A 20,520-nucleotide genomic window follows, 5' to 3' on the forward strand; every position below is an offset into this window, starting at 1 on the left:
TGCGTGTAAGAAAATGTTTCGTCATGAATCCTCGTCGTCATGTCTTCATGAGAACTTATTGAGTCTGGCGTTCCTTGTCAAGCCAGAAATAAGTCACAGTCTAATATCTGCTACACACTCCAGTAAAATTCTCACAGATCTGTCGCAAAACGTTAATTTCATTCAACAGGAAGACAAGTTCGGACATGCATTTCATTAAATCGTCATAACAGTTTAAAAGTGGACGATCTGACATTTTATCTTATTTACGGTTCTGTGCAGAATTTGGAATGTGCTTCCACGTTGACTTTGTTCTTCTGCAATCCCGTAAGCAAAGCAAGTGGATCACTTCCTAGAAGGTAATGTTTATTAAGAAGGGACTGTAGCTGTAAGATGCGTCTGATGTCACCCTTGCTGTTGGAACATTAGCTAAATGCTGACAGTCTAGAACGATAGTTACTCTCTGAACTGATTCGAGTTCTCTAGATGTCTGCTGAGTTACATAACTTCGGTCTTCTTCTTACTTGTTCAGCCACCGACTGTGTTATTTTTCGCGATAATGGAAAATTACGAATTTAGGAACGCTTTTTGCCGAAAGAAAAAATGATTATAATGAACAACAGCAACAAGACACACCGTAATGTTCTACCGGCCGATCTACTAGACAATTTTTTTTAGAATATATTTTGGAGTGGGACAATTATAGAACAAAATAAAATGAGTCTAGAGAACGTTGCTGAAGAACAGGATATGGACAATTTATGTCATTTTGTTAGGTGAAGTAACTTGAAGGGGGCGCTGTGGCATTTAGTTTCTAGAAAAAATGGAAGAGAATAATATTGTAACAAAACGGGGTGTGTTAATGTGGCCGGAAGTGGGTAAAAAGGTCTATGGGAATAGCAGTGGTGCGACAGAAAGTGGAAGAGAGACACGTCCTAGACAGTACAAAAACTCGAATATGGGTAATATAGTACGCCAGAGTTCGGTTTACATTATTTAAAGGAATTCAATAACACTGGCAAGGAGGACAGAAGTGGAACATTTCACAAAATTAGTCGAGAAATGTTCTATATTTGACTGTGTTAGTCATTGCTCACTCTCCTTTCCATGTCGTAGACAAGGGATTGAGAGAGAAAAGAGAATAAAGAAAGAAAGAGAAGTAAACAGAAAAGAAGATAAAGGAGATTGATCACTTTAAAGAGCACGAATGTCACACGCCAGAACAATCTTTGGAGAAATGAAAAGCAAGAGCGTCTCATTAAGAGTGCAATGGGACTCTCACTGTGGAAAACAGAGTTGGGATAGGTGGAAAAGTGTGCTTTGAAGGCTTGTATGAGCAGGATTACCTGTCTGGTGATTTGATAGAAAAGTAAGTGTGTGTACTGCAGTAAGCAGAACATCAAGACGTCTGTGGCCACGATCTGGATTTTAATAACATACTTGCCGTAGTCAAAGAATGTAATATTTGTGGCAGGGAGTCGGGGAAGCAGTTGATATACCAGAGAATGTGTGTAATTTCGATAGAGACGACATCTAGAGACTTCCGGCTTCGTCGCTTATATAAAAGACACTTTGACATGGACCGAGTGTCAGTGCAACGAATTTGTTCATATCGGCAGCCAACGTCTCTCCAATCCCGCAGCGGAAATGTATCGAATATATAGATTCCCGGACCAATATACGTCGAATTTGTTTTGCTGTCCCTATAAGTACCTATCCAAAAATTTGACACTTATTTTGCATCTTATATTTACAGCAGTCAAGCTAGCGGAAGATCAATTTGGGTTCCCGGGTAATGTAGGAACATGCGGAGCAGTACTGAAAGTACAAGTTATGTCAGAAAGCAAAGCAATGTATATAGCATCTTTAGATTTCGCTGAAGATGTGGAATCTGCGGTTAGGAATAGCACAGTACGCAGGAGTGAACGTCTCTAAAAGCGACACCCACAGATCTTCGACAGTCAGATATAGGTACAATGAAAGTAACTGCGAGCAAATCCTCGGGAATAGAAGAAATACTTCAATTGATTGAGAAAAAAAGGAAGTACAAAATTTCAAGGGAAGACAGGAATACAATAGTAAAAATCACTTAGAAATGAAATAAATAAGCAGAGAATCCAGAGCGAAATGACTGCAGGGAAAGTGTGACAGGATGGAAGGAGAAATGGTCACCGGAACGACCGATCCAACATATCGAAAAATCAGAACAACCTTTGGAGAAATGAAAAGCAAGTGTGTCAACATTAAGAGTGCAATGGGACTTCCACTGTTGGAAACAGAGGAGAGTGGGGATAGGGATAAGTAGAAAGTGTGCTTTGAAGGCCTGTATAAGCGGAATGAATTGTCAGTTGATGTGATAGAAAAAGAAAAGAAATTGGTATACGAAAGAGAGTGATTAAGTTGGGTGCAAGTGCTACTCTCTTACGAAGTGATTGGCTTAGAAGAGGAATTCGTGGGGGGCTGCATCCAACCAGTCAGAAGACTTATGATGCAAAAATGTTTGGAAAAGACTTTTGAGACTGTTGACTGGAATACACTCTTTAAATTTTAAGTGTGACAGGAATAAAATGTGGGGAGCATACAATTATTTTCAATTTGTACAGGTGTCGGATTGCAGTTGTAAAAGTCGATGAATAGGAAAGGGAAGCAGCAGTGGAGAACGGAAGAGAGAAGATTGTAGCGTATCAGCAATGTTATTCAGTCTGTAGATGGAGCAGTCAGTAAACGAGTCCAAGGAGAAATTTTCAGAGGGAATTACAACTGAGGAAGCAGAAGTAAAAACATTTAGGTTGCCGATGAGATTGTAATTCTGTTACAGACAACAAAGAATTTGGAAGGGCAGTTCAACGGAATGGATGATGTCTTGAAAAGAGACTATAAGATGAACATCAACAAAATCAACGGAAAGGTAATGGAAAGTATATGAAACGAATCAGGTAATGCTGAGGGAATCAGTTTAGAAACTGAGGCAGTAAATGTAATCGGTGAGTTTTACTATTTTGGCAGAAAATTAACTGACTATGGCCCATTTCGAAAGGATACAAAATGCAGACTGGTAATCGCGAGAAGTGAATGTCTGAGAAACAGTAATTTGTGAACATCTAATATTAATTTAAATGGCAGGACTTCTTTTCTGAAGGTAAAATATGAAGTGTGGCATTGTATAGAAGCGAAATGTGTTTGACATGCAGTTCAGACAACAAGAGAATAGAAGCTCTGAAAATTTGGTTTTATAGAAGAATACTGAATATTGGGTTGGAAAATAGAGAAAGAAAGAAGGCGGAACTACCCCGAAATTTGTAAAAAAGAAATTGATGGCATAACTTGACTGAAACAAAGCATCGGTTGGTAAAACTGATACCGAGGCATCAAGAAGTAGTCTGATTGGTAATAGTACGAAGTTTTAGGAAAGGGGGGGGGGGAGGGTAAGAATTGCAGAAGGAGATTTAGGCACGAATACAGTATGAATGTTCAAATGGGTACAGGCTATAGTAACTTTCAGAATATTCATGACATTTGGCTGTATTAGGACTATTTATAAACTTTGCTACTCAGTGACTATTATCTGGCACTTAAATCAACGTCAGAAAAAAAGAAATGACCACATAATCCTATACGCAAAACGTCATAAAGACACTAAATCCAAAATGTAACTATCGAAAAAACATTGCATGAGAAGCCAAAACACTTATAACCTCAAAGACAACACGAAGGATATGTCCAATCGATATAAGCACGACATACTAAGATAATTTTGAGATAAAAACAAGCAACTATAATTTCAACAATTACAGCATAGTCATAAGTAAAAAAGTACAAAAAAGGCCAGCATCAATTATTAAACACAGGTTTTGTTTGCTGTCTACTTAGTAAGTGTTATTCATTGCGAGATAGAAATGTAAATAAAGTGATCTATGACAAAGATCTTTGATTGAAATGGTTCAAATGGCTCTGAGCACTATGGGACTTAACATCTGAGGTCATCAGTCCCCTAGAACTTAGAACCACTTAAACCTAACTAACCTAAGGACATCGCCGTCGCGCGGTTCCAGACTGTAGCGCCTAGAACCGCTCGGCCACACCGGCCGGCACAAAGAGCTTTGAATCAACATTACAACAAGAGTACCAAATCCTAGTTCCAATGTATTAATCTCTGTGTTACATGTCCCAGGGAACAGACAGGGGCAAACCAGTACAAGATGCACAGTCTTACACCTAAGAAAATAAAAAAAATTAAAGTAACAACACTAGAACTGTTTTTGAAAATTGCCCTGATTGTTGTTTTTGTACATTTTTACTTATGGCTGTACTGAAATTGTTGTAATATGGTTGTTTGTTTTTCTCTTAAAACTATTTTTGTATTGTTGTTGGTGTTGTCTTCGAGGTTACAAGTGCTCTGGCTTCTCATGCTATGTCCTGACTAGAAAGAGCCAGTTACATGATTGTTGGGTTGTTTGGGGAAGGAGACCAGACAGCGAGGTCATCGGTCTCATCGGATTAGGGAAAGACAGGGAAGGAAGTCGGCCGTGCCCTTTCAAAGGAATCGTCCCGACATTTGCCAGGAGCGATTTGGAAAATCACGGAAAACCTAAATCAGGATGGCGGGACGTGGGATTGAACCGTCGTCCTCCCGAATGCGAGTCCAGTGTCTAACCACTGCGCCACCTCGCTCGGTTTACATGATTGTTCATGACAGTTAATACGATTGTATGGTTCAGCATGATTGACATCTGACTTGCAGCAGCCAATTTTTTACTAAGTTAATTTTTTCGGATTGCGTGTCTTTATGACATTTTGCACGTCAAGTTGTATTCTCGTTTGTGTTTTCTGACGTTGATTTAGCTGCCAGATGACAGTCAGCGAGAGGAACCGGTAGCAAATTAATAACTTGTTCTAATGCAGCCAAGGGTCATGAACTTCCTGAAACATGTATCCGCATCTGACAGCTGCCTGAAGAAAAGGTTAGGCTGATGTAGTTATCCAGAGATGGAGAGGCTCGCAAAGTGTAGAATAGTATGGAGACCAGCACGGAGCAACAATTCTGACTGAAGACCATAACATCAAACAACAATAAGTTTACCAGTAGTTTGCAAAGCAGCAGTCAGTGCACGCTTAGCCAAAGCACGTGCCGTTAGGCCGGCGCGACCCCCGGGGTGTGACTGTGACGTGGGGTAGATTGCGCTGAGGTGGCGTGGGCGGCGGCGGCGGCGGCAACGTGAGAGTTTGCGCGACGAAACCGCGGAGCCGGGCAGTTGTGGGCGGTTGGAATGCGGCCGCGGTCTGCGGGCACTCGCTACTTGCTGGCCGTGGGCAGGGTTGGGCTGCCACTGTGCGCGCTCTGCAGAGGGCGCTGGGCCACTAGCAGCCTGTCAGCTGCGGCCGCGCCGCGAACCAAGTTGGTCCACAGCCGAGCGCCGCCCTCCGCTTTGCCGATTAGCACCGAGTTCCGTCACATCCAGGGTACTCGCAGCTATTTACTGCGGTGAACTGGACCAATGTAATGGCTCCGTAATTTGCGCACTAATAATCTCGTAGATGTGTTATAATCAACATTTGATAGGCTTTACGAAACATTACAACTCATCGGAAACAGTCTCTGATTTTACAATTAATAAAATGTCCCGGGCTATTATGCCGTGACTGAATTGATTTCACAGTAAAATCCAACGTTTCGTCCCCATCTGCTGAGGACATTTTGAAGGGGGATCGTAGCTACTTTCCGGATACCACATGATACAGAATCCCCTAAAGGTGCCCAATGACGATCGGCAGCCGTTGGAAAAAGCAGGAATTTATAGGGTTCCGTGTATTTGTGCGGAGCTGTACTCGTGTACTACAAAAAGAACGGTCAAAGCAACTACTAGAATAGCACAAGGGCAACTGTAGACAGATGAATTGTTGAGGAATATTCATTTTTATAGGGCTCAAGTACTGGCAGCCACAAGCGGGTGGTATGTAAGGTTATGCAAAGAGGTCATAGAGATTATTAAACACCCCATAAATTTCTATAATCGGGACGAGGGCGTGAAACTGAATGACAGCCGGATTTCGGTACTCTAGATGATGTATATCAGTCTTTCACTATCGGTAGATAACAAAAACGTATGAGCTCCTCCCGCCGGAGGTTCGAGTCCTCCCTCTGGGGTGTGTGTGTATGTTGTCCTTAGCTTTAAGTTAGTTTAAGTAGTGTGTAAGTCTAGGGACCGATGACCTCAGTAGTTTGGTCCGTTAGGAATACACACACATTTCAACCTTTTTTTTCAACAATGGATGACGGCAGTCGACAAGGGCCAATTACGCACGGACATTCAAAGAACTTGACGTCAAGCCACTGCCGAGGAGCTACCGTAAATGAAATTTTGCTGCAGTCAGTAGAGAGCCAGAGTGTGAGTCGGACGCTCAAAGTAGCTACGATCTCCCAGGAAAATGTGCTCCGCAGATGGCAACGTAACCTAGGATTTTAAAGTGTAATCCGCTAGACCACGGCATAATAGCCCGAAATATTTTATTAATTGTGACTTTTACGGCCGACAAAAGTTTACATTTTACAGAATCTAATTTTTAAAATCTGTTGGTTTATTTCTCTATCCTTGCTGGAAACATATCTCTCAGAAGGGTAATCGAACTTCCCAGACACGCACAGAGCTATTCAAAGACACCTCCGCGTTTCCGGGAGATAACTGCACGTAACCTATGCATTTATACATGTGTGTGATTTTGTGTGTGTGTATGTGTGTGTGGATGGGTGGGTGAGTGTGTGCGTGGGTGATTTCGTGGACGTTGTCATTACGAATGTAATCTTCAACACCGTTGGTGTCGTCACTATTTTTGACCTTCAGCACTCCGTGTGACTCCCACAAGCGAAACCCTCTCACATGGCAGCATTTATTACATCTCTGAGCTACGGACACGCAAGCAACAGATGATGAACGTCACCACCCACACAGTTACTCTAGTGTCGCAGGTATCGAACATATTCAAATGCTTACTTCATCGAAGAACGGAAAGAAATGTTGTTATGGATTAGGAGAGAACTAATTTGTTTTAAGAAGAATTAGTGACACTCTAGATGAAATTCTGGCATTGCGGCTAATAAAACTGTATGGGTAGATTGAGGATGCATGTAAGACAAATATTATACTGAAATAAGTTTTAGACTCTCCCGGTGTCTCTGGTACGCCTGAGGAAGGACAGCAGAAAATTCGGAAGAGTGGTCGAAACATGGATTGTGTAAGAAGAAACTGAAGGGGTTCTTGACGCAGGGTAATAACTTAGATGTTACGTTGAAAGACAACGACAACGAACCTCTGCAGACGTACGTACATTGCACTGTATCGAAAAAGCTTATAATGCTGCCTATTAGTGTAAAACGTCATTTAATTTTGGTCATTTTGGTGTTAGCTCCAGAGACAGAAGCATGAGTTATTCTCTTCGTGCGAAGAAGACTGGCGTAGCCAGTAGTATCATGTTTTTAGCACAGGCCAGAGTATAGAAATTGGTGCCGCAGAATTGCTCCTTATCATTGACGTTCACACCCAATATTACAGTGTCAGCAAGAGGAGTAAAGAGTTGTCTCATTGTAAGAGTGATTTTTCAGTCTCAGCAAGAGGAGTAAAGAGTTGTCTCATTGTAAGAGTGATTTCTCGTGGACAGAGGGTCAGCATGATTCACGTATGATAAAGCTGACTACTAGTTTGGCTTTCGAAAAGATAAAGGCACCACAGAGGCTATTCTGACGCACCGCCTGATAATGAAAGCAGGCCTAAAGAAAAACGAAGAAACGTTCACAGGATTTGTCGACCTCCAAAAAGCGTCCGTTGGTGTAAAATGCTACAAGATGTTAGAAATTCTGAGAGAATTAGGACAAGCTAAAGGGAATGACGGGTAGTGTATAATAGTTGAAAAACCCGGGAGGGGAACAATAAGACTGGAAGACAAAGAACGAAGTGCTCGGATTGAAAAGAGTGTAAGACCTGGGTGTAGTCTTCACCTTTACTGTTCAGTCTGTACATCGAAGAAGCAAAACGACGGAAATAAGGGAAAGGTTCAAGTGTGGGATTAAAATTCAGGATGAAGGGATATCAATGATAACATTCGCTGATGACATTGTTATCCAGACTGAAAATGAAGAAAAATTACAGAATGTGTTTAATGGAAAGAATAGTCTAATGAGTTAATAAAATGAACTGAGAGCAAATCGAAGAAAGACGAAAGTAATGAGAAGTAGCAAAAATGAGAACAGTGAGAAACTTAACATCAGAACAAGGGATCACGAAGTGGACCAAGTTAAGGAATTCTGATACCTAGACAACTAAATGATTCGGCACGGACGGAACACGCAGGACATAAAAACCAGACTAGCACTGGCAAAAAGGGTATTCCTGTCCAAGAGAAGTTCGTTAGTATCAAACATATGTCTTAACTTCTTGGAATGTACGTCTGGCGCACAGCATTGTATGGTAGGGAGATATGGACTGTGAAGAAAGCAGATCAGAGGAGAGTCGAAGACTCTGACATGTGGTGCTACAGAGGAATGACGAAAATTAGCTGGATGCTAAGGTAAAGAACGAGGAGGTACTGCGCTGAATCGGAGAGTAAAGAAATATGTGGAAAACACTATCAAGGAGAAGGGACAGGATGATAGGATCTCTGTAAAGATATCAGGAAATAATTACTTGGTTCTAGAAGGAGCTTTAGACGGTAAAACCTCTATAGGAAGACAGAGATTGGAATGCACCACCAAATAATAGGAAACGTATGCTGCAAATGCTACTCTGAGATGCAAACATTAACACAGGAGAGAAATTCGTGGCGGGCAGTATACAACCAGTGAGAAGAAAGAAAAGTGGAAGTCGGCATAAGTGAATAGCAATTGATTTGAGTACATTGAATAAAATGGAAAGTGAGATATGTGGTGGTTTTAACAAAAGAAAAAGTAACATAATGGTGTATACGCTAAATAGGAAAATTAAACTTAAAAATTTTCTATTTGGAAAGTAGATAGAGAGAAAAGCAAGGTGCGAAACTGACATAGTATCTAGGATTGAAGAATACAAAAAGACTTACAACAAAATGAGGCAAACAAACGAAACAAACCAAAGTATAAACCTTGACATGAGAAAATATTAATGCAAATTTCCCATTGTAAAACAAGGATAGTGGGGAAGGGAGAAATAAAACAAGTAGAAGCCTATGAAAAGAGGTGTTATTGGATAGAGAGTAAGATTAAATGGATGTATCAAGCATGATGTCTTGAATCGAATCAACATAGAAAATGACGAATAAAGAACAAAATAAACAGAAGAGATAGAGTCGTCTGGACACACATTACGACGCTAATGGTGGCTGAAACTGTAGCTGCAACGCATGTGGAAGGAAAGACTCGTAGAGCATCCCTACGTTTGAGGTAATGTTTCATGTAGCGGCCCTGCCAAAATGGGTAGCTGGCAAGTCACTGGACTGAATAAGCGTGTAAGACCAATTTTGGAGTTTACGGTCATTCGTGATCGGAAATACATAAAGAACTTAAAGACCTGCGATTGCATAATGACGATTCAGCATGACCTAGATGTTCCGAACTGTATGAGAGGTTTTGTACATGCAAAGCTTTTCAAAAAGTAACACTTTCAGGTAGAGGCCACTGGAAAGACCAATTTCTAAATGTTGTTATGATTAATTAAATTGGCAGATGGTAACCGTAAGTAAGAGAGCATAAGAATATCTCCGACGGTCTGAAATCGTAAGATGTGTCTCTTGCCGGCAAATCTGGTGCAGACCTGTTAGGGCAATGTACTCGGAATGTATGTGACAGAATAGTAAATTAAATGTGGATTTTAAAATTTGTTAGATATGATACGCACCCAGATCCGGCACTTTTTTCCGTCATGTTACTCTAGGATAGTTTACTTATTCAATATTCCGACAGCAGAGTACGATAAATGATTACCAAGTTAAGTCAGTAATGACAATTTGCAGACATTTGTGGTCATCGTCATCTCTGAAGAAACCGAGTGATTATTCATTATACTTTGCTCTCAGAAAGACAGGATTACCGAAATGTCTAAACAGTTTCACAATAGTTGCCCTTCACAATGACTGATACGACATTTTGCTAACTCTGTGCGACGTCCACCCATTGTCTGGACCAGCTGCTGCTTAGAGAGGAGCGTCAGTTCTGTAAACCCTTCTAGACAGGGGCACCAGTTGTGTTGAGATGACAACCGTGTAGTTACAGGTGTCCTTCGGAAATCCCAAGGAAGAACTCGTTAGTGGGACTGAAACGAAGAGTGTGAAAAGTGGAAGAATGAGCGGATAAACAACTCAAATGTGTATTTAATGTCAAGGCCGTTATCTCACCTGTGGGAGCTCTGAGATGAGATATTTATCGCAACTGTTCCAGTCTTGAGATGAGATCTTTTTCTGACGTACGTGTTTTGCACTACTTTGACGTACCATGCTAATTCTTCCACACACTAAATTCATGTTGTTTGGGACGAATATATACAACACATTATGTAATTCGTAAAGGAGGCTTTCATCTGACTTAACTCATAAATTCCGGCGTGAATGTGTGCTTTGTTAAATTTCTTTCCATCATCATATTGCGCGATAAAAGCAAATACGCAGCTAAATCACCTCCAGCAATTAGGAGGAAAATATAAACATAACCTTTACCAGATGCTTGTTTCTTTACAAGCAGGAGCAGGCTGTATCTTTTAAGAAACCAACTAAACATCCTTAATTGCTACTAATGTAGTTGCACAGAATCTGAGGGCAGCTGCATTTATGATTTGGCGTGTGGGGCTCCTAGGAATCAATGTCACGCCGTTTTTCGTATCAGATCTATACTGTTCTTTTTTAATCGGCAGTTGGATGAGGCTGGACAAGCCAACGCATATTTTCAGCTTGAATAACTAATTTTGATAATCTGAAGTTGTAGGTAGCACTTCGACTCACTATTAAGAGTGATAGTGTTTACTCCTTTTCATACGCTACTGCAAGGTATATTGTTTGCAATATGAATGTAGAGCATATTTCCCTCAGACAGTCAGTTTACTAGATATCGATACCTTCGAATACTATCGTCTGCTTTTGGTGTGCATATACGTTCTTACGGGGTTGTACTTTGTGCACAGAAGTGCATATGTGTGAAAACTCTCCGATTAGTCATCATTGTGCTTGGAAATGAAATCAAGTCATGGTGCAAGAGATCTTACCGTTAGGAGGAAGGAAGAATATAAATTGGGCTATCTCACACAAAACATTGAGAATAAAACGCTGAATGAAGGGAGACTGTGGCTGAGGTAGGCTTCCCAACATAGAGGAGACCAGGCTGGAAAACGTCTAGCCCTGAAAGTTGTTGGCTAGGACGATATAGTGAAAGATCGGTAGTACTAATATCAATTAACTGAATTCGTTTAATGTAATAAAATCCGATAAACGAGTAGTATCGTTAACTTTCAGCCACGATAATGCTATTGCTATTACAAAATTATAGCGATGGAGGGAAAAACAACTTAAAATTATATTGTAAGTGTCTAACAATGGAAGCGTTTTGATGTACAGATCATTATGATGATACTCAACACTCTCTAATGGCCGGAAGCCACGTATTTGGAAAACTTTCATGAGCAGGGAAACTACCAGCATGAGAATTGGTGGAGCACTCTCGCAGGATGTCACGCGAGAGAGTCTCCAGGAACGTCGCCTTTACTTGGCGTTTTTACTCCTTCGTGTGAAGGCGAATGATTTCGAAGGACAGATTCAGGTGCTTCATTCCCAGAAGAGAAACAATAACTAGGAAGAAAGCGGAGCATCGGAGGCTGTCCCCGAAGTGAGGATTCGAGCAGATAACAAGTGGGACGCGTATCGATGAAAATTTGCCTGTTTCCGTCATCATTAAGCAATTTGACGAGAGTGCCCATTCACGCAAGCGCAGAAGCAGCGCCCGCCTTCAGTGTCCTCGCTGTCGCGGCTACCGACGCCCGTTCGCTGTACGCCTGGCAGTGACCGTTTCCGCAGGCACGAGGTCGCGTCAGGTTAGCGCAGCGGACTGCGTCATAGCACCGCGCAGACCAGAACTGCTGCGGCGGCGGAGACCACGGCGTGTGACGTCACGGCTGGGCGAGTCGTAGAGCCGCTGGCAGGTCGCCCCGCGTTGCCAGGCGACGAGCCCCTTCCGCCGCTGCCTCGGCTGCCGGAGCCGGTGCCCATGCCTGCGGAGGATGATACACCAACGAGTTACAAAATTATGACCGCTGACTGTCGCCTGGTAGCGTTGCATGTCCGTTGACGCAGTAAGAGCAGTAGGAGTAGGATCAAAGTATGGAAACACTACAAGAAATTCCCGCTCGAGCATAAATGTAGATGATACCCAACATAGCAGGTGGCGCTGTTGTATTATGCAATGTCCTCAATACGTCTAAAGTGACAGTCGTCAGCAGAACAGTATTCTTTGTATCTGTGAGGGCGTTATGTCGGAGCTAAAGGAATTGGGAACGTGGGCAAATTGTTGACGCCCTTATACTGGGTGCTTCCTTAACTATATTTCAATTCTTTTATCTTGGCGGTTCGCGCATGCCCGCCCAGTCGCGGGAGATTTCTGCGTTGCCAGTTGTACGCGCCAAGAGAAGCAGCGTCATAGTATAGTTGGCAAACTTACGTTTAGGGGGGAACGCGCAGTTTATGAAGTAAAGCCACCACGGCCGCATTAACCCTTTCGCTGCTTCAGACATGTGCTCCCCGCATTCCGCGCTGTGCGCGATTTTGTCATCACTGCACTGCTCGCCTGTGCAGACACATGGTGTTTCGACTGCTTTGACCCACTTTATCATTCGATTTCACACAAACTATGTGGCCCCAAAATTTGATTTTTACACATCTTCTTGACTGATACTTTCCCCTCATAAATGACTTAATTTTGTTTCGATGTTCAATGCAGTTATTGTGCAGCATTAGATGTAGTAAACCTGCACGAAATTTTCAAGAGTTTGCAGAGGGAAAAGTCTCTTCGATATTGTTTTTAAATAAAGAAAATATAAAGCACCAAACAAGGATTGAACTCAGAATCTTTCGCTTAGTAGCCATGCAGCTTTAACCATTACGCTTTTCTTATCTCATTTTTCTCGTTATCGTTCATTGTATCTGCTCGGGGCGGACGTCGCAATACAGCCGTTTCCGTTCGTCGTTGCTCCATTAACTCAGTTATTGTATTACAGAGGGCAGCAAACCCCCTGACCGAATACGCTGAGTTACCGTGCTGGCACGCTAAAACCAGCTCGTCATTCAATAGATCTCCCGGAGGAGATCGAAAAACACTGTTGGTATGACTATGAATTACTCACTTTTCGTCGAAGTACAATAGGAAATAAACAATTACCGCTGTTCTTTATTGCGAAAAAGCAGTTAGTGAGAATCATACAAACAACTTTCCTTGCTATCACCTGAATTAGGAGGCTTATTGCTTGTTTGGTTTAACTAATTAATAGAATATGAAGCAATTGGTATAAAGAATGCTTTTTCCAAACTTTCTATAAAAGAAAGTCTGCTATCAAGACATTGCATTTGTTCAGTTACTTTATTTATGACTGAACATTTCTAAAACTGAAGACACTCGTCCGTGATCTTCACTGCAGTCGAGCTCTGGCAACGTTGTTCTCTCTTCATTGGCTGACTGTGTTATATGACGTCAGGTGCGCAGAACGAAACTAAACTCGGCCGCTGTCGTAAATGACGCGCACTTTAACGTAGCCGAAAGGTTTGGTTTTTAAAGAGGCACCATACACAGGGATAGCGAGAAAACGTCATCCGCTAAACCGCAACGCGGACGAATGCATATGTCAAGGGATCATGACAGGCAATCATTGAAGATGATTGTAATGAAAGTGGTCGATCGCTGCGAAAGTCATTGCAGAGCAGAAAGCCGTACTCGCGAACCATGTCAGTATAAAACACGAAGGGAGCTCCATTAGCATGGAATTGACGGCGAACAGTGCATCTATATGCATTGTTAATACACATTACACATTTTTTGACATCTTCGGAAACGACATTTTCGACCTTCCTATGCTGATTTGAAAATTGGTCTCGGCCCAAAACGAGTCATTGAATGAAAAATAAAATATTTGCAACTTGGACTGGTTTTATGTTCCGTCATTAACAGAAGTTGCTGACCCAAGCTACTCCAGTATGCTGGAAGTTCGTGGGTATAATTTGTTCGAATGAGTCTTGTTACACACGCTGTTTCCAACTACTTAACGAATTTGCGTCCTTAGAATGAAACATGGCTGGGGTTTGGTGATGATTTGGACAGCCATACCATCGTACTCCACGGGTTCTGTGGGTACTATGCAATGACGCGTTACTGCAAAGGTCCATTCCATTGTACAGCGTTCGTGCCCAAACGATGATGCTGCGTTCCAGCGCGACAGGACCCCTAATCTCACAGGTCGCATCGTCCAGGTCTGGTTTTGTGAGCAACAGGCTGAATTATCGCATCTTTCCTGGCCCCTAAGGTTAGCAGATCTCAGTATTGTTCCACTATTTTGCAGGAAGACTGTAAGTAGAGCAGTTAAGAATGAGGAATAATTCTAGCGACGATACGGGCCGAAAACGGAGAAAACCATTGACACAAGAGACTGTTACAAAGGCAGATTCCTATGGTCAGGCGCCTAGGAAGGAGTCTCTCGGAAACTATGACGCGTGGTACTGATGTGTGCACTTATGTAAAGTAGTTGAAGGACAGGGAAAACCTGAGCAGGCGACAAGGCGTTTGACGTTCGGCCTCGTCCTAGAACGTGAAGGTTTGAGGCTGATTTCTCTGTAAAACAGGACAGATTGCGATCGATGGCAGATCTCATGACATCAGAATAACAGCGTCAAAAGATCTTATTCCTCTTACAGTAGTTTGAGGACATGATACTTAACTCACTTTGATGTCTTGTCCATGAAATTTGCCTGATCTGACTACGATGGAAAACGTTTTTGACGCTACCGTGTGTCAACGGTTCGGCCACAGACCACCGGCCGACCTTTTACGAGAGTTATGGGAGCTCTATAGTCATTTGGTGCTACATACCTCCATAAACGTAGCTATAACTTGTCGAATCCATGGCAGGCAGACTTGCTAGTGGGCTGTGTTCCAATGGTGGACCAACGAGGAACTGAGCAATAGGTTACAATGTCTTGTCTCATAAGAGTAAATACTTTTAAATTCAGTCTTCACGCCAGAGGAAGGATTATAACATGACTGCTTGATTTTACAGCTACTGTATTGTAAGTACCGAGAAAATGCTACGGGACATTGAGTAACGCCACAAAGTAAAGCGACCTGGGGTATTGTAGAACCGTGTCTAGCGGTTCTAGTACAGCATTGAGGAGCGATACTTCCGCCAAGACACAGGCACTCCGAAGGAAATGTGAGGATCAGTTCCCTGGGATCAATGGTCTCTTACAAAACAGCCAGTTCACTGGGCAATAAAATACTGCGTGGCTTTAAAATGTATTTCATAGCAAGTGTTGTTCAGGTTTATTTAGCAGAAGAGATGGATAGATATTTAAGAAGCACTGAAGTACGTAGTGCATAAGAAAAATTACATTGGTAAATAAAAAGCAAGACTTGTAGATAAGAAAAATCTCAGGAATTCTGGTAGTTCATTGCCTGTATAGTGCGTCACAACGATAGCTGACCGCCCTGCCGTCGCTCTGCGGCATAGGTCCAGGCGCGGCAGTCTGAATGACTAGGAGTCCATGGCCGTAGATTCTGCCGTAGAATTGGAAAGATGTTTCTGCACACATCACATAATGACTCATTTCCTTCACGAAATGTGAGAGCTGTGTCTTCAGTGAATCTACTGAGTGTAGGTCACTGAAAAGGCTGTATGTGTTTAATGTGATGTCATGCTTTTGTTGATAAAATTGAACCTAACGACGACGCTCATGTCAGGAACATCAACGATATTGTCCATGGCAATCGAACGCTGACTCTCTTGGAAAATCCAGAAGAACGTAATATTTCAGTTAGATCACGCCATGAAATACTGATACAGCATACTGTTGCCTCAAAATCAGTGAAGAGCTTTTGCATCGCGGAAATGAGAACGAGATGCTGATAGTTTTCGTTGATTTTGAAGTATTAGTTCATCATGAATTCGTGCCACAGGGACAAAGTGTTAATCGATGGTATTATTCAGATTTGTTGCGACAACGGCCTGAAGCGGGGCGAGACAATTCATGGCTCTTGCATCACGATAATGCACATTCACGTCCACCTGTGTTGGTGCACGACTACTGCATAAAATAAGAAATCAGTGTGCTGCCTCACCCTCTAAACTCTCCAAACCCGGCCCCAGCTGACTTTTTTAATTTCTGAAGTTGAAAACCCTGTTGAGAGGACGAAGATTTGCAACTGTATACAAGATAAAAGAAAATTCTCAGCTGACGCTTCGTGCGATCCAGTAAGAGGCGTACCAAGACTGCTGCCGGAAGTAGAAACGACGTTGGGAGCAGTATTCCAATAGTGGAGGAGAGTATATCGAAAGAGGCCACACACAATAAGTGAACCGGTTGAAAAATTTTGTGGACAAAGTTCCGGAATTTTTTGAACAGACCTTGTACACATACGGGTTTCAGCTGAAGGCCGATATTAGATTAGATTAGGTTTACTTTTATTCCAATTGAGCCGTAGTGAGGAGGTCCTCCAGGATGTGGAACATGTCAGAAAAGCAACAACACATTACAAATATTTACAACTAAAACTAATACGCTAACCTACCATTCCACAGGTCCCAAGTGGAATGGTCGCCATTTTTTACTGAACACTATATGAAAGAGTTATTTTACAAATACTAACGCACTACACTTAAAATAAAAACGTTTTTTATTTATTTATAAGGTAATAAACATGTAATACAACTACTATAATACTTATTTACAGTGAACACATTAGTGCCCTGAAATTGTGCAGAAGCTATATCGTACTTATATATACACATATCAGTTGGTTTCACTGAGAAATTCTTCGAAGGAATAGAAGGAGTTTGCCACCTATAAATCCTGTAGACTTCTCTTAAAGTGAATTTCATTGGTTGTTAAGCTTTTTATGGCTGCTGTCAAGTTATTGAAAATGTGTGTTCTTGAATAATGCACACCTTTTTGTACAAAACAAAATGACTTTAAATCCTTGTGAAGATTATTCTTATTTCTAGTATTGATTCCATGAATTGATCTGTTGGTTTGAAAAATTGATATATTTTTAATGACAAATTTCATTAAGAAATAAATATATTGGGATGCAGATGTTAGTATCCCTAGTTCCCTAAACTGGCTTCTGCAGGATGTTCTTGAGTTCATCACACATATAAATCTTACTGCACGTTTTTTTGCACAGAAAACTTTAGCTTGGCTTGATGAATTACCCAAAAAAATAATCCCATATGACATTATGGAATGAAAGTAAGCATAATATGCCAGCTTTTTCATTTTGATCTCCCTTATGTCTGACAAAATTCCCATTGCTAACAGAGATTTGTTAAGACGCTTCAGCAGTTCTGTGGTGTGCTCCTCCCAGTTGAATTTATTATCAAGCTGTAATCCCAAGAATTTAACACTGTCCACTTCTTCTATCTTCTTGTCATTGTATGTTAGACATATACTCGTGGGACACCTCTTACAAGTTCTGAACTGCATGTAGTGTGTTTTTTCAAAGTTTAGTGACAAAGAATTGGTTAGGAACCAGTGATTAATGTCCATAAATATTTTATTAGCTAATCTTTGTAAGACTACACTTGATTTGCTATTAATTGCTACGTTTGTATCATCGAAAAACTAAACGAACTTGGCATCTGGTAACGTTACTGATGAAAGGTCATTGATACACACAAGAAAAAGTAAGGGCCCCAAAATAGAACCTTGTGGGACTCCAAATGTAATTAGTTCAAAGTAGGATGATGCCTGATAGCTTGATACGTGTCTCTTTCCTAATAAAATCCTTTGTTTCCTGCCAGAGATGTTAGATTTGAACCATTTTGAAGCATTTAATGTTACACTATAATATTCTAACTTACTTAAAAGGATATTGTGATTTACAAAGTCAAATGCCTTTAACAGATCACAAAAGATATCAGTTGTCTGCAATTTTTTGTCTAATGAATTAAACACATTTTCACTGTAGGTGTAGATAGCCTTCTCAATATCAGAACCTTTTAGAATTCCAAACTGTGACTTTGAGAGTATGTTATTTGAGATAAGATGGTTATAAAGCCGACTTTACATTAATTTTTCAAAAATTTTTGAGAATGCTGGCAACAGTGAAATTGGACAGAAATTTGATACTATTTCTTTATCTCCCTTCTTAAACAGTGGCTTAACTTCAGCATATTTAAACCATTCAGGAAATATTCCATTGATAAACGACTGGTTACACAGATAGCTTAATATGTTACTTAGCTCAGAATCACATTCTTTAATTAACTTTGTTGATATTTCATCATACCCACTAGATGTTTTTGATTTTAAAGATTTTATGATGGACATTATTTCTGTTGGGGTAGTGAGCGTGAAATTCTTATTATGGAAGTTACTTGAAATGTCTGGTCTGAGGTATTCCATTGCAGTATCTACCGAACCTGACAACCACATCTTTTCAGTAACAGTTATAATATTTTGCAGTATTTCTTGTAATGTGCTATAGCATCAACATTGGAACTGTTTCAGATTGACAGATACAGTTTTCTTTTTGTTTTACAAGATACCCCTATTCCTTGAGTAATCCAAGACTTCTTTGTAGACTTTGCTCTAACCTTGGTAAGTTTTGGAAGAAAACTGTGTTCAAATAAGGTAAGGACTTTATTAGCAAAAGTGTTATATTTTTTATTCATGCCATGAGCACTGTAAACATCAGTCCAGTGAATGTCTCTGAGGAGTGTCCTAAAATAATCAGTTTTTGGCTTACTGATTACACTCTTGAGCTCAGATTTAACAGATTTTATATCCTGTTCAGTATTAACATTTAACAGAAGGAACTGCATGTCATGGTTTGAGTGGTCATTGACTATTCGTTTTGTAATATAATTTTGTTCATTGGACTTTTCTATAAAAATATTATCAATGGCTGTTTGTGAGCAAGTGGCTATCCTAGTGGGGAACTTTACAGTGGGAATTAGGTTGAATGATAGTGTTACTAACTCAAATAACTTCTTATAGGGAGAGTCTTTAAGGAAATCTACATTGAAATCACCGGCAACCACTATTTCTTTGTTTTTGGTTGTTAAATGAGCCAGTACAGCTTCAAGGTGGTTTACAAACAGATTACAGTTACCTGCAGGTGCTCGATATACACTTAATATTATGAAGCATTTTTTTGTGAAATTCTAATTCTGTTGCACATACTTCCATATGCTGTTCTAGGCCAAATTAATGAATGTCTATGTTCTTAAATTTATGACAGTTCCTGATGAATGTGGCAACTCCTCCTTTCTCCATTTCTGATCTACAAAAGTGAGATGCTAACTTAAGCCCTGTAACACTTAAAAGATCCATACCAGTGGTCGCATGACGTTCAGAGAGACAGATTATGTCAGCTAGGTTTGAAGACTCTAATTCATCTCTGCAGATAGTTAATTCATTAATTGTATTTGTCAGTCCTCGAATATTTTGATGCAATAAAGATAGCTGACATTTGACACTGACTGAGTTAAAAGTGGGTAGAGTTAAAATACTTGCTGACTGTTGAAAATTCTTAATCAATAGCTGTTTATGCTGATGTAATAAGCTGGAATTATGTTTTTTGATTTCTTTCTCAAACTGAAGGTTTGTCTCTGTTCTAACCTCTCTTAAAATTTGCTTCCTTTCGGTCCTCCCTACCTGAAAAACGGGTCTTTTCTGAACCCTACAACCACTGGTATTTTACCACTCATGACTGTGCCTCCCCCCTTTAACTTTCCTGCAATTCCCCAGCCAATTTACCCTTCCTCTTCCTGTTGAGGTGGAGGCCAAGCCTAGTATAATCCCACCTACTGAGAGAATCAACAAGAACCACACCAATGTGTGATCCTGCACCTGACATAAGCAGCCATTCCAGCTCCAAATTAACTCTCTTGCCACAAGAGTACAAATGAGGTCGGTCATGGCGCCCAAGAACAGATACAAACTCAACAGCAGTATGCTTCGATGCTGATGCAATCTTTGGCAGGTCCACGACTCTTTAGTCAAGACAGATGACGTGAACGTGACGTTCTTTCATCCGATTGGGCAACGTTCAAACGCACGTTCAGGTATCTGTCCTGCTGGATATTGCTCCGTACGTTCGGAAGGGCTCCCGCATATGTTTTTTTCTTTTATTTTTTTTTTACGCTATGACGTCAGAAACTCAACACGCTCAACGCTCAACGTTCGAATGTACGGTCTGCGTACTGACGCCTTAAGTCACTTGTCGAACATCTGAATCAGTTTACTGATACGTTTGTAAGAGTGGTGATCGCAGGGAAAGTCGATTTTACAAACCCTCACACCTGCACAGTAACAATAGAAAATTCAAATTGTTAA

The 20,520-nt window shown here is 41.0% G+C and overlaps 1 protein-coding gene across 1 annotated transcript in view; it reads right to left on the minus strand.

Moving 5' to 3' along the window:
• Positions 1-4,232: 4,232 nt before the first annotated feature.
• LOC126272458 (lachesin-like) overlaps positions 4,233-20,520 on the minus strand; it is a 940,748-nt gene continuing 924,460 nt past the window's right edge. Inside the window, exon 10 of the mRNA XM_049975336.1 lies at positions 4,233-12,194. Coding sequence (XP_049831293.1) covers positions 12,037-12,194 — 158 coding nt within the window. The 3' untranslated portion in view covers positions 4,233-12,036. The remainder of the gene's footprint in view (positions 12,195-20,520) is intronic.

This window comes from Schistocerca gregaria, chromosome 5 (assembly GCF_023897955.1).
Source record: "Schistocerca gregaria isolate iqSchGreg1 chromosome 5, iqSchGreg1.2, whole genome shotgun sequence".
Classification (NCBI taxonomy): Eukaryota; Metazoa; Arthropoda; class Insecta; order Orthoptera; family Acrididae; genus Schistocerca; species Schistocerca gregaria.